At 39.9% G+C, this 14,221-nt stretch overlaps 1 protein-coding gene across 5 annotated transcripts in view; it reads left to right on the top strand.

The window, feature by feature from the left end:
- The window catches only part of CAB39L (calcium binding protein 39 like), a 61,344-nt gene that overhangs the window by 18,201 nt on the left and 28,922 nt on the right, over positions 1–14,221 (top strand). For 3 of the 5 annotated variants that reach the window (XM_083855135.1, XM_083855136.1, XM_083855137.1), the window contains one exon: positions 8,672–8,820. In XM_083855135.1, the coding sequence (XP_083711261.1) occupies positions 8,719–8,820 (102 nt within the window). In that variant the 5' untranslated portion in view covers positions 8,672–8,718. Of the gene's footprint in view, positions 1–211; positions 679–8,671; positions 8,828–14,221 lie in introns of those variants that run through there. The other 2 variants (XM_083855138.1, XM_083855139.1) reach the window with 2 other exon arrangements.

Genomic DNA, 14,221 nt, shown 5'->3' with positions numbered 1-14,221 from the left:
TCCTCCCAGAGACGAAAAGTTGAGTGATTTAATGAAACTTTCCCTTTTTCCGGTTAGCACCGGCCTTTTGGTAATAAACCGCTTGCCTGCTCTCCCTCGATAGTTACGCTGGTGGCTTTTTATAGCTTTGTAAACTGTGTTACCAGGAGTGGCTCTTTAATGCAGGCAACCCTAAACAATACTCCTCCTGTTACATAAGGCGCTGGCTCTGCGACCGAGCACTCCGTGTCCATGGAATATCTCTGGAAATGGCTTTATTTACAGTGTGGTTTCCAAAAATAAAATATCTGCAATATATCATTTCTCCTGCTCCTCTCCGCGGGCCGCCTGCAGCTGCGGACTGGCCCTTGAGATGCAGAGGAATGAGAGCGTGGCCACTTGCATAAGGCGGGGGGAAGGAGATGAAGGGAAGATGAGCGTGCGTGTGAACTGCCACAAGGAACAGCCTGTGTAAATGACCCAGCCCAGCCGTCTTGTCCACTTGAAATGCTGATTCTTTATCAGGCAAAACTTTAATGGAGCTTAAGGGAGGTTGGGTTTTTTCTTAAACGCAAAGGCTAATATTGTGAGTAAACTGAAATTATTGCTGTAGGAAATTATTTTAACCCATTACGAAGCTATTGGAAGTAACACATCAGACTTGCTACGAACTTGATCAAGTGAATGCTGTGTAGAGAGGTAAGTTTAGTAATACTGGACCAAATGTAAAAATAGTATCCATGTTCTTCACTAACAGATTTAGAGGAAGTCTTATTCCCTCTTGGCTGCTGCCTGTGTTATTTAAATTATATTACCAGTTTCCATTATTTCTACAGTTACTATTCCTACTAGAAATGGATATTTAACTTGGGTTCCCTTTTACTTAAGTAAATGAGAAGCTGTTAAGGATTCTGTTAGAATTGTGTGTACTTCAGAGACGTTAGCTGAGAAAGCTCTTTTGCATGACTGTTTGTGGGAGTTTTGCTATGGACTACAGTTAGGCATAGAATTGAATTCTTAATCTTTTAGGTTTTAAAGATCTCTGTGGTAGCAAATGCAAATTGGGATTTCAAATATTCTTGATTCATCAATCCTGCAAATTTCGTGGCTGTAAAACCTCTGATTTTCTATATTTCTAGTTTTATTGAGCATGAAGTAATAACCTACCACTTCTAGCTAGTTCATTAGCATGACTGGGAGAGCCTGTGTGGTTCTGTGATACAGATAAATGGTGCTGGTGTGAGTATGGTGCCACAGGATGCCACTTCTGCATGGGTAAGAATCTGAATGTTACCTGGCATTGCAGTGTGCAAATGCTGTTTTGTAATAAAATAATAATAACAATAACAATAATAATAATAATAGTAGTAGATGTGAAGACACAGGACTTCCAATAGAAGGATGCAAGGTAGCAAAGTCAAACACCTAAAATGCCCTTAACTTCAATTCTGTTCTCTGTAGTCTACTCATGATAGATTTAGATTAGATATTAAAAATAATTTTTTTATGGTGAAGGTGGTGAGACTGGCACAGGATGCCCAGAGGAGCTGTGGATGCCCCATCCCTGGAAGTGTTCAAGGCCAGGTTGGAGGGGGCTCTGTGCAACCTGGTCTAGTAGGAGGAGTCCCTGCCCATGGCAGGGGGCTTGGAACGAGGTGATCTTTATGGTTCTTTCCAATCCAAACTATTCTATGATTAGTATTTTGTTTGTATTACCACACATTTATACTCCCTTTATGATCATCACTGCCTCATTCTGTGTTTGGTTGGTGAATATTTGAACTGTAGCATCTGCTCCAGCAGTCTCTGTACCCTCCTTCCAGCCCCCTTCTTCCCCTCTTGTGCTGGTACAGCTGAAGACTGTATCTGGGCAGAACTGGACTGGAAACCTGTGTGACCTTTTTTTCCTCAGCAGGCTATTTTTTGTCAACCTGGGTCACTTCCCTGACCTGGCTCACCATGTGGCCCTGCAACAGCTGAATGGCTCCCACAGGGGCTGTAGGGATGTGAAGACATGTGAAGCAGGGTGTCACCATCTATCAAAATAGATTGCCTCAGTGACCAGATTGCTTTTTGATGTTACATTTTATCCCGTGTTTGCTGAAAGACTATATATTTTTTTTTTTTTTACTAAAGTGGTGTTCAAGTGCTCAGTTGAAGAGAGTTAATAATTTCTTTAAGTGCTTCTAAAGAGCGACACCACAGCACTTGAGTGGAGCATCACTGTGAGTGCCTTAAGTTTCATAACAGTATTGAACAACTTTTTATTATTGAACAACTTATTATTATTCTCATTCTGTAGAGGTGATCAGAATAATGTCAGAGCTGCCTACTTCTTTTCCATGTCTGATCTTAAGGAAATTTGCCATCTGCTAAAAAAAGGGACATTTCTGGGGATGGTAGGCATTACTGTGATGTTTCATGTGTTCAGGTGAAGTTTCAGCTAATTTCCGTCTTCATTTCAGGTAATGCAACAAGTAGCCAACATCAAAGCTAAGTAAATTGATGATGATAAGTAAATTCTTGAGTTTTAGGAAAAATTAAGTTTCCAAGCAGATACGGCATTCATTCAGCTTAGCCATAAAATGGTCCCGTCTTCTTTTAATCTTCTGTCTCATTTGCAGTGGACCTTCCAAAATCTGGAACTCACTGAGAATTTGCAGAGAAGTTGCTTGTTCCATACCCTTGAAACCTTCTGTGTATCAAATAAAATGTGGGTTGTGTGAGGGGGCTGCACTGGGGAGGGCAGAAGGGCAAGAGAAATGAGGACCTCTTCCATTATGTGGAGACTGAATTAGACAAAATGATGAAGAAAGGGTTCTAGCTCTGGACCAAAATATATGGCACACTGTGGTGAAAGGGAAACAAAGGTCTTTTTTTCCATTCCAGAAACTCTCATGCAATATGAGTTACTCAAATGTTTTGATTCTGATCAATAACTTGATGAAGGTTGGAAGCTGAGGCAAGTCTGATACTCCATGGGGAGTAAAATCTTTTGCTTGTTTATTTTTGAGGACTGAATGTTTTTCTGGAGGAGCATCTGCAAAGAGTGCATGGATGGGCTCATGTGCTGTCTTCCATTCTTGCTTTCGTGGGCAGGAAAAAGCCTTTGTTACTGAGCTGCTTTAATGAATCACTTCATAGTGGGATGGGCTGTTGAGCAGAGTGGTGTTACTGTGTACTGTGTGCATTTTTCTTTCATTGTGCTTACAAGTTCAGTTGCACTATAATATTTTGAGGAAGTATATGACTTAAAAGCAAAGCAACTGTGGAGAGTGCCTACAATCAGAACTAGATCTCTTTCTGTACTTTATAGCTGTTCTATTTTTTTCTTTTTTAGTACATTCTTTTTATGAGCAGATAAACTGGCAGAAGAGATATTTTGAAGCCTGATAAAGTGTCGGCTTTGTTGTCAGATGATCTAGGTTGCATTCCTGACACAGCCACTGATTTTTTTACATGGCCTTTAGTAAGCCTTGTAATCTCTCTGTGTTTCAGCTTCCCCCTTTGCTGAGGAAACAGAATAAAAGTAGGTAGATAGGTTTTTTGAAATTGTGTTTTCCATCTTGGTTAAATGTATGTAGAGTTGGAGACCTCTGAGAGACTGTATGCTCTGAATATGAAGGGATGTTAACTTTGACAGGCTACTGAATACCCTAAAACTTGTGTCTTGTAAACCACATCCAGCTCTGGATTCAATTCGTTGCTTTAGTCCTCATGTTTGTTTTTTTCCCTTTTTTTCCTGACTTGAACAGAAACAGGCTGACATTTGGAAAGTGGTGTTTTAATGTTTCCTTTTGGTGTTTCTATGGCTTATCTAATATAAAATCAGTGGCATTTTTTTCTCCCAAACAAAGATGGAATGATATTCCATGAAAGTATTTTTGTAAAAGTAGAGTTTCTTAAATGTGCTGGACACTCCAACCCAGGTGTCTGAAATGTCCTGTTTACAGTGATGGAAACAGCAGGCTTAGGAAACTTAATTTCCTCCTACAGCCCTGCTGAGGCATTTTCCTCATGACTTGGAGACACAGCCTCTGAGACCAGGAGAGTTGGTCTGGTAAGATACAGCTGTTTCTGTCCTTGGTCTCATAAGCTCCTCTCAAGAGCAGTAGTGAAATAACATCATCAAAACTAAATGTTTCACAAGTTGGCTGGTTCTCCATTATGGATTCAGGAGTGTCCACAATCCATTTTTGATATTATGAAAACATATGTTGAATAACCATTAGGTGGAAAAACATTTTCCTAGAAAGAGGGAAAGAAAGGGGTTTATTCAGTCCTGTCCCTTGCTGCCAGATAGCAGTGTCAAAAATTTATGAACAGATGCTCTGTAGTGTGCCTGGTTGAGAAGGTAATTTCAAAACCTCAAAGCTCCAATGGGTGGAAACCTTTACATTCCCAGCTGAAGTTTATTCATCAGCCGTTTATAGCCATTTGCTTCTGCATAAATAAAGTGTTATTGTTATTTAAGCTGAAATAACTTTTTCAGCTTTCCTGTTTTTTTATTCTAAACTTATGAAGGTAGGCACCTTTTAGCCTCCAAAACATGCTGGTCTTCCCATTTTTCTGGCCATCCAGTGTGCTTCTCTCCACCCACTCTAACTTCTGTTGATTTTACTTGACTCTGGGTGTTCAGGGCTGTGTACAGTGTTCCATTGAAAGTCTATCAGTGCTTCGTATGAAGGCATAAATACCTTTGGATTTCTACTGACCGTTATTTTTGCGATTCATCACAGATTTGCATCTGTCTTTCTCACATCTGTAAAATACTTGTGTGTTTGTATATGTCACTAGCAGCTTGTTTTCATAATTTCTCATGATAAGTCCTAGCTTGAAGCAGATATTCATAGAATAGTTTGAAGGAACCATTTAAAGGTCATCTAGTCCAATTCCCCCTATCATGGATGTCTTCAACTAGATCGGATTGCTCAGTGACCTGTCCAATCTGATCTTGAATGTTTCTGGGGATTTGAAACATCTACAGACTGTCTTGTCTACCATTCAGCATTATCCAATACTTTCTACTCTTAACTTTTATCCCATTTTTATTACCTTGGTTCTTGAGTCCATCCAGTTTCCCAGGTAGTGATATTTAAGTTCTATGTTGATAATATCTTTCTATTTTCAGTCACCACAGTTTTTGGATAGGCTCTTAATTTCTATGCATCTCTAAATATGATCCCATCCACAGATTGCTCTTCCCTTCTCACTCAGATGATATGATCATTTTCTTCTTCGATTATTTTTTTGGTACTATATTCACACCAGTGCATTTCCACATTAGATACATGGATTCTAGTTAGATACATGGATTCTGTGTTTCCTCTGTTTAAAATATTTTAGTATGAGCTACCTTTGGTGGGTCTGTTTGGCATTCTTTTCAGTGGTCATTAATCTTTGTTTTTTAGTTATTTTTAGACTGGTTTCTTGAGAAGGTGAAGCTTATGTGGTCACACTGTCCATTTCTCATCCTAATTCTCTTCTCATGGTAACTTTTGAACTTACTGTGAAATTTCAAGCAACCTTAACATAGGACTAGATGCTTGGAAAAAAACAAGTTCCAAAAAACATACTGAAAATAAGTGATGTAAAGAATAGGGCCTCTAAATCAAATTCAAGCCTCTATGGAACAGAAGACCTTCCAAGAAAAAGCTTGGAGAGAAGAGAGCTGATACAAGGAGGAGGACAGGACAGAAATTCCCAGCTGTGATAAAAGCTTCTTTAATAAGAGCTTGTGCTTTCTTTGATTCTGGAAACTCCAGTCATGTGGAGCAAAGCTGGAGGAGAGGAGTCCTTGTTTTGCCACTTGCCTTATGGGATAGCCATCCATAAGACTAAGGAATACAACTCCCAAACCTCAACAGAGTGACTTCACCCCATGTGCTCCCGCCTGTAATTGTGAACAGCATGTGTCCCCCTGGAAGATTCCTGCATGGGGAACCAAAAGGTTCTGCAGCTGCCGGAATGTATTTTCTGAGGTGATGGATCATCTTGTGCCAGGTTAAAAATCATATCCTGAGAAGAAATAAATCAAAAAATGTTATTTCATGCACATCTGTGGCTCTTCCCCCTTTTCCCTCTGCCCCCCTACACTTGCATATAGCAGAGGCTTTGCTTTGTGTATAAGACTTTGTATCTAATGAAGTAAAGAGACTTGGCTCTGTTCAACAGAGCAATGAATTAAATAGTTTCTTGAGTCCCTTCCTGCCCTATTATTGGTGGTTTTGCTGTTGTGATTAAGATGCTGGTAGGGTATGTAGTGGAAAAAAATGGTATTTTATCACTGAGCAGTGCTGTGGTGTCACTTGCTGGTGATACTGGAACTATGCAGTGAAAAAGTGCTGGTTTTGTGGCAAAATTAGTGATTATTTTAAATACAGACACACTAGACAGCTGTGTAACTTAATTTTTGAGAGGAAATAATAGTTTATTGTCAGCATTTCAGTTAGAATGCTTATTCAGTTTAGCAATCTGAATATACTCGCCCCAGCCTGGATGAAAATAATTCTCTGAAATGCAATAATTAAATAATAATAATAATAATTAAATATTTCTCTGGTTGCCTGTTAAGGTCCTGATTTCAGACTTTCTCTCTCTTGCATCATCACATCCTCATGCCATGCCTTCAGGATAATAAAAACGTGCAGAATCAGGTTCTTCTCAAAGTGTATTGTGAATTATTAATCTTCTATTTGCATCAGCTGTGGGATTACAGAGTGCTTGGTGCTTGCTAACAGCATCTAAACAACTTTATTGTGTAATACTGGCATCACAGTCTTTTCTAGTGCTTGTGTGTAGCTGAGTGTGGCCCAAAGGCTGAGTTGTTATTACACCCAGGCTTCAACTTGCACCTTGTCAGGCTGAGGTGGGACTCTGCTCTGGTGACTGGTGCTGCCAAAACTTGCACCTCTGAGCCTTGTGGGAGCAGGACTCTGCAGTTGGGAGCTCAGCTGAGGAGTGAAGGTCATGTAGCCCAAACTGGAGAAATAAAGATGAATTTGAACAGGATCATGAGGAGCTTGAGGATGGGAACTTGAAAGTGGTGAGGATTCAGACACTGAATGTGAAAATATCCCCGTAAAACTGACCTAGCAACAAATGAGAATCCATATACAGATGAGAACCTATATCACCTACTTTGGTTTAAATAAGACATATAAAAATATTTCCTATGTGTCCTAGAAACTCTTCCTTTAAAGATAATCTGCAATAGTTTCGAAATTTTTTTTAATAACGTATTAGGACAAAGACTGTATAGATTTTGCTTTTAAATTTTGAATTTTGTACTTGGCTGTTTAATATGGTTACTATTTATAGTTGCGATAGAATGTATGCCTAATCTGGGTATTAATTCCGTAGGTTATTTGGGGATTAGTAACACATGGATATATGGCTCAAATGGGATCATATTTCCTGATGGACTCTGTAGTGTGCCCATAGTAACAATGAAGCATGAGAGGAGTTGGTTCTTTGGGACCACTGGGTTTTTTTTCTTTATGCTGTGTGTATTGTGCTTGTTTAGTTCCCTCATTTGAAACCTCTTGTATAAAGCATTTTTTAAATTGCAAATGTTGGAGAATAATGGGATAGAAGTGGTTTGTGTGTATTTATATATTCACAATTAATTTTACAAATGTGTGTGTGGAGGAATTGTGATTTTTTTTTTTTATTGTGGAAGAAGATGAAAGTTTGAAATTATTTTTCCTTTTGTTCTTTTTTCCCCCCTTTTACCTCTTTTTTATTGTACAAACTGGAATGCAGTCCAGAACAGTGCTGAGCTTCTAACCAGAACATATTCCCATCTGTAGTCAGTCATTGACTTCAACAGATCTTTGTATTGGACCCTCAGCAAAACCCATAAGAATTCACAGCCTGAGGCTTTGTAAGATCAGAAACTGAGCTACTTGGTTTCTTTCATATATAAATACTGTGATGTGGTATTTTCCTTTCTAACCATACAGAAAGAGAATGTTTTAAATCAAACAAACAATCAATTTTCATTAAAATGCTCAGTCTGTCATTTAAATGTCATGAATACATTTGTGTTTATATTTGGGCCTGATCCTCTGCTCCTTATTTAACTCAGGCAATGTTCTACACAAGTGAGATCTGACCCACAGATTCTTGAAGTCTGTCAGACTTAGGAGATAGCTTAAACTGCTTCCTCTCAAGGTCCCCTAGGCTGACAAAGCAAAACAACTGAAGAAGAAGGAGAGATGTCAGAGAAGCTGGGACTCCAATTTGCAATGCTCTAAACGAAGGGTGCTTTTGGTGTGCTGGCATCTACAGCTGGTTTTCTGCACTGTGATGGAGCTGGTGAAGTCTGACAGAAATACATATGTGAAATCTAGTGGAGCCTGCCAGATGTGCGCTGTCCAAAATACACTGGACATAGACATGGACTTGCTGGAGTGCTGACCTGTAGGTCAGAGCTTCCTGCAGGAAGCATCCACCTCCTGTGCAGATGCTGAGTAGTTGCTTTTCATGTTCCCATGGTGAATCCAAAGTTTGTGAATCCTCAATGAACTTGCAAGAACTACCCATGAGAATTTTTACTGCTCCACTGGGTGGCTGAAGCAAAATGTAGTGCCTGAGGCACAACCTTTTCGTGTTCATAATGTCTTTGTGTGTTTTTATTGTGTTTTTGTATAAACCTTAAAAGCTGTTTTTATTTTTTGTTTGATTTAAGGCTGTCCTCTTCTATCCTGAAGGAAGAAATTTAGGTGAAGGAAGACCATGCCTTTGTTTAGTAAATCGCACAAAAATCCTGCTGAGATTGTGAAAGTTCTGAAAGAAAACATGGCCATATTGGAAAAACAAGAGAAAAAGACAGACAAGGTATGAGGTAATGTTGTAAAAGACTAATAAGGTTTTTATGCTGGGAGAACAGCAGAATAAAGGGAATAACATTGTGTTTGGTCACTACCCTGGTTCTGTGAGTTCTTGTCTGTGGATGTGGCTGTGTGTATGAATGGTTCTGCTGAAATCAGAGGGCTTTTGCAGAAATAAAATACATAAAATCGGGAGGTCAGACAGAAAATGCTGAGATCCAGGATCCTCAGGCAAAACCAAGGGTGATCTCCCACTACTTTAAATAGTAATGAATCTAGCAAAACAGCTTGGAAGGCTGTGTGAAAACTATTGTATTGTTAATGGTTTTAGCAAGATAACAGATGAGGTTGCCAATTAATATGTAGGTACCCACAGACAAAAATTCTACTTCTGATGAACAGAAGTTTGCAGAAACCAGGAAAGCTGTATGTGTCCAGATGTGTATAAAAGAGATCTCACTCTGTCCATCCTTTCTAATGTTCTGGGTGCCAGTGCTTCCTAAACTAGCTGTGCTACTAATTTTCTATTTGTAGTTCTAGGCTTTTGCTAATATTACTGCTCTCTTCTAATTCAACAATACAGACTCAAGTTACTTTTGCTGCTTTTCCAGTGACCACTTGATAAGGTACATCCCAACACACAAAATGCTCCCAGTTAGGAATTTGTGCTTGCATAAAATTTTATTTATTTTTGATTTTATTTTTTGCATCTGAGACTCTGGCCCTCTACACTATTGCTGTAGTAGAAGTACATGGTTTTAGTTAACAACAGACTAATTTTAAGTTAAAAGCGACTGTCAGTGGAAGCAGAAATAGCTGCTGATAAGGGACACTAATACATTTTCCATGGAACTGATGTTTGCATGTGTGCATGCTTGTGCTTGTGCTTCCCCCACCTTCTGCAGGAAGTTACATGAAAACAAACCCAACCCAAAAGGTAGATATGGAACCCTTTGCACCCTTAGTGAAATCCTCTTGAAACTTTTTGGTTCAAAGCAAGTAGCTCAGAGGGTGTTAATTATGTAAAGTAAGTCACATGGATTTCTGGGAGGTCTCTGGTATTTGATGTTTCATTCTGAAATACCTTCAGTAACCTGAAAACTGAAGAGAGAATTTGTCTCTGAACTAAAACAAAAAATAAGTAACTAAATAAATCCACAGAATCTGTTCTCCCCTGCTGAATTCATCCTCTGGAGCCTGATTAAAGAAGACATTCAGAGCAGAAGCTCCAAACTTGGGTTCCTTTTCGATTTGCTTTGCCAAGTGACTCCTCTGGGCTGTGGTTTTGAGAATTTTTGGCTTTGAACTGGTTTGTATATTTGGGTGTCAGTGACAAGGAGAAATTCAGACTTAGAAAATTGAGTGCTCAATGTAAGTTTTTCATAAAGGTCAGAACAGCTGGTGTGTGTTTTCCTCACAGAGCAAAAGATACAGAATCTTTCCCTGACATATTAGAATGGAAACAGCTCATGAACTTAACTTCCTGCTTATTTTACAGGAAGAGGCTGGTTTTCACTTAGTTTTTATGTACTTCATTGCTATGGGGTAGAGGCTGCTCCTGGGGTGAATGTGGATGATTGGGGGAGAGGAGAGACGGGAAAAAGGCACTCCCTTCAACAGCAAGGCAGAATTCAAGGAAAGCCTTTTCTTGGATTGGTTTAAGCTTTGGTGGCCTGTTGACTCAGGACTTTGTGCTGTGATGTCAAGGAAGCACGTAGGGCCCTTTTCCTTGCAGAAGGAAAGGTTTGAGACTCCTTGGTAGTTCTGCCTTTCATCTCAAGTGTTCCACTGAGCTGTCCTGAAAGAAATATCTGTTAAAGAAAATAGCTAAATTTATTCTCCTGAGTTTATGGAAGTAAATTGTAAGGGCTAACTATCTTTACTACTGACATGATGATAAACTTTAAAAAGTGTCAGGAAAAATAGTTCCTGCAAAACCAGTCAGCCCAACCACACCTGCTGCTATCCATTGAGGTTTGTGAACTTAGTAATGCCATTTCTAAGTGTTGTTTGCAGTTTGAATTGGAGAAGAAAAGACAATGGGAAGAATTTCAGTGGCCCACAGGTTTTCAAAAGATACTCAGTAATGCTAGTGAGTAATGTCTTTTCATGAGAATGATCAGAGAAATTTACCTGAAAACAAAAGCAAAGAGAAGCAAAGCACAGTGCTGTACTCTGTGCTCTCGAAAACCTAGCAAGGGTTTTAACTTTACCTCCAATTTGATTTCTGGAGGGAGAAGAAGTTTGTCAAACTTTCATGAAAGGGCCTAGAGGTTTAGCTACTGTAAGAGCCAGAGACCCTGGATGTCTCAGAGCTGGGTTTGGACCCTGTGGCCCTGTGACCTGAGAAGTTTGCAACTCAGGGCTGTCCAATTCTTCAGATTTCTAGCTCCTAGTCTGCTGTAAGAACCAGAAGAGTACTGTTATGCCTCACTATAAAACCAAGGTTCCCAGCACTTCCAGGGTACAGCTCCAGAGCATCCCTGATTTTGTGTGCAAAGTAGTTTCCAACTAGGACTTGCTTCAGATGCTTAAACAAGAAGATTTATCCTGTGACAATTAAGCTGTTATTGTAGTACAGCCAATGTGGTATCTGGGTTGAGACAGCTAAAAGCTGCTAATACAGCCAGAATTGGCAGAGAAGTGGGGCAAAGACTGAATTAACTGCAGGGCTGGCAGAGAACCTCATTTCCTGTCCCAGCTGAGAAATTGTGAGTATGAGAAGATGCTGTTGGCAGCAGGAGGGCACAAGGTCAGACAGAGAGGGACTTGATGCTTCTAAATTAACTTTGTGCAACTTTCAGCAGGAACCATCTGTGCCTTGGAGTGGGTGTTTTTAAATAATACAGAAAGGATCATTCCTGCCAAGCTCTGCAGTACACAGGTAGAGGCAACTTTGCAGCAGAGCAGTTAAGACTTCTCTGGTAATGGGAAGAGAGAGGGTGGAGGATATAACTTGATTGACAGGATTCAGAGAAGCCAGTTGTAAGTGTAAAGGAAATTATACATCTTTTCTGAGGCATTTCCATGTGCACACATAATATACAGAGGTTTGCACTCTTTCTTCATGATGCTTTTTGTTACTCATGGATTAGTACCCATTCAAGCTTTAACTAAACTCTATTGACTGCACTAGCATCTGTCTCCTTAGATAAGGATTGAATTTGACCCACTTTCTCCACGTGTCTATTTTTGTTTAAACTATTAATTTGTGTAGTGTTGCCATAGTGTTTTTAATGCTTTTTAAACTCTCTCAACTGAAAAATAGGCTATGTTTTGATGTTTGGTTCTTACTTTTATGTGTGGGTTTTCTCATTTGTTTGCTTGCATGGATGTATGCGTGCTTAAAGCTTTGCCATTTTCTCAGCTACCTTTTGATGGTTGATAGACCATAGGTTGAAAAGTGCCAGCACATCTGGCTCCTTTTCCTCTGAAGTGCTCTTTCTAATAGCTTTTTTAAACAAATTTTTAAAAATAATATCTATTTAAAGAAGGGATTGCAGCACTGGCAAATTTAATGCAATAATTGGGAGACTGAGTAGGGTAAGACAGAGCTGAAAAAATGGACTAAAACCTTCTTTATCAACAATCCTTCTCTCTTCCAACATCTGAAAGAAAATAAGATGTTCTTGGAGCATATACATTTGCTGACATCTTATTTGGGCTTTTGATGTCATGAAGAACAATTAATTAAGTTTTATTACAGTATTGTATAGATGTCAATACAATTTAATCTCAGTCATGTAGAACCAATCAGTCCTTGAATTTAATGAGAAATGCCTACTCTGGAACTACCTCGAAAAGAAGGAAAGTATTTAAAAACATAGGAAAGGAGGCATTCAGAACTTAGACTCTCTTCCTTCTTTCTGGCACAAACTCCTATAGCACTTGGAGGATGCATGTAAATAGGGATGAAGAGAAGAGAAGCCATGATACCAAGAGGTCGTATCTATTGAACCTGAGGAAAAATGGACAGCATGTGATGTTCTGGTCACACTGCTTCATTTATTACTGATGCATTGCCGTGTCTTTTGTTGATGGATATTGTAAAGGAAGATTGATAGAAAGGATGCCTGGCCAACCTCACAAAAAAAGGGGTGTGACATCCTGACCTCTCAAAGCCTTGTATTCAGCTGCTGAGCCCAGTCAGCACAAAGCAGTGCAGGTGGCATCTACTTTGTCACTGGAGGATGTCCTTGAACACATCACCCTCTTACTGCTAACCAAACACCTTCGGGTGCGGCAGCCTGACTCAGTGCCACCTGTGGTGCCTACAGGTTTGGTAACATTTTCTGAACCTGCCCTGCAGCAAAAGTCTTCCAAGTGTCACAGGCTTTTAATTTAGTGCAGCAAACGGATCTGAGGTTGGTTGAAACTTGGTCTAATCTTTGCATGTGGTCTAGATGTGCTGAAAGATTTGCAGTTTCTGGTAGAGCTGGTTCAAGACAAGGTTTTATTGTGGAAAATGAACCCAAATGCATTAGAGCAGGTTCAGAGCACTGCGCTGAGTGCTTTCCTGTCAGGTAGAACTGCAGGCTGCAGTGCCTTTAGTCAGTGTTCAGAAGCATAATGAAGCGAGATGTAAAATAACCTGAAGTGTCGTGCTTGTGCCCCTTTCACTTAAATCTCTCTAACAAGGTAGGTCGCTGTAATCTCTCCTCTCTTTCACCTCCATGTGATGTAGCAAATTTGGTGCTGTTCAGCAGGGTCAAGGGAGCAGCATTTTATTAAGGCTACAATTAAAAGACTTCAAGATATCTGGAGCAAATACTTCTATCAATAAATCCTGCTTTTTTACATAGCAACAAGGAAGCCATTCCTGGCTGCTGTTCACCTTGCTGGCTGCCGTGTTGGTAAAGCTCTAGGGACTGGTGTGTGAGATGAGGTGCATGCAGAGGGCTCTGTGTGCATTTGCATGGAAGAGCAGTTGCATGACTGCTGGGAACGTGAATACCCATGGATGCGATTCTGCAGCTGCCAGAGCCAGTTGCAAAATTGTTTTCCATTTCATTGCTGCACACTGAAACCAAAGGAATGAGATAAGAAGGATTTGGCACCCCTTTGCCCTAGCTCTCTGCGTCCTGGGGTTTTGTGGAGCGTTTCATGTTTCAGCTTCCCTGTTCTGCTAAGGTCTGTTACTGCTCTAGAGGTGGGAGAAACTCCAGATACTATCAGGTTCTGGTGCCAAGAGCTTAAACCTTTCTCTTCTGGTTGCTTTTATGTTTTAAGGACTTTTAGAACCTTTAGTTCTGTCTTAAGTGCAGGATTAACAGTGGAAAAGGAATTTTTGTCCAGGTGGGGCAAACCTGTCTTCTCCATTTGGTCATACATCCTTTTAAAAGGCGTTTCCCTGTTATGCTTGCTTGACCAAATTGTCTTTGCCAGCTTCCTTGAGTACTAGTCCATAA

This window comes from Zosterops lateralis (genome assembly GCF_965231275.1).
Source record: "Zosterops lateralis genome assembly, chromosome: 2".
In the NCBI taxonomy this organism is placed as follows: domain Eukaryota; kingdom Metazoa; phylum Chordata; class Aves; order Passeriformes; family Zosteropidae; genus Zosterops; species Zosterops lateralis.
The sequence above is the reverse complement of the archived record's forward strand: the minus strand, read 5'-3'. Positions and strand labels throughout refer to the sequence as shown.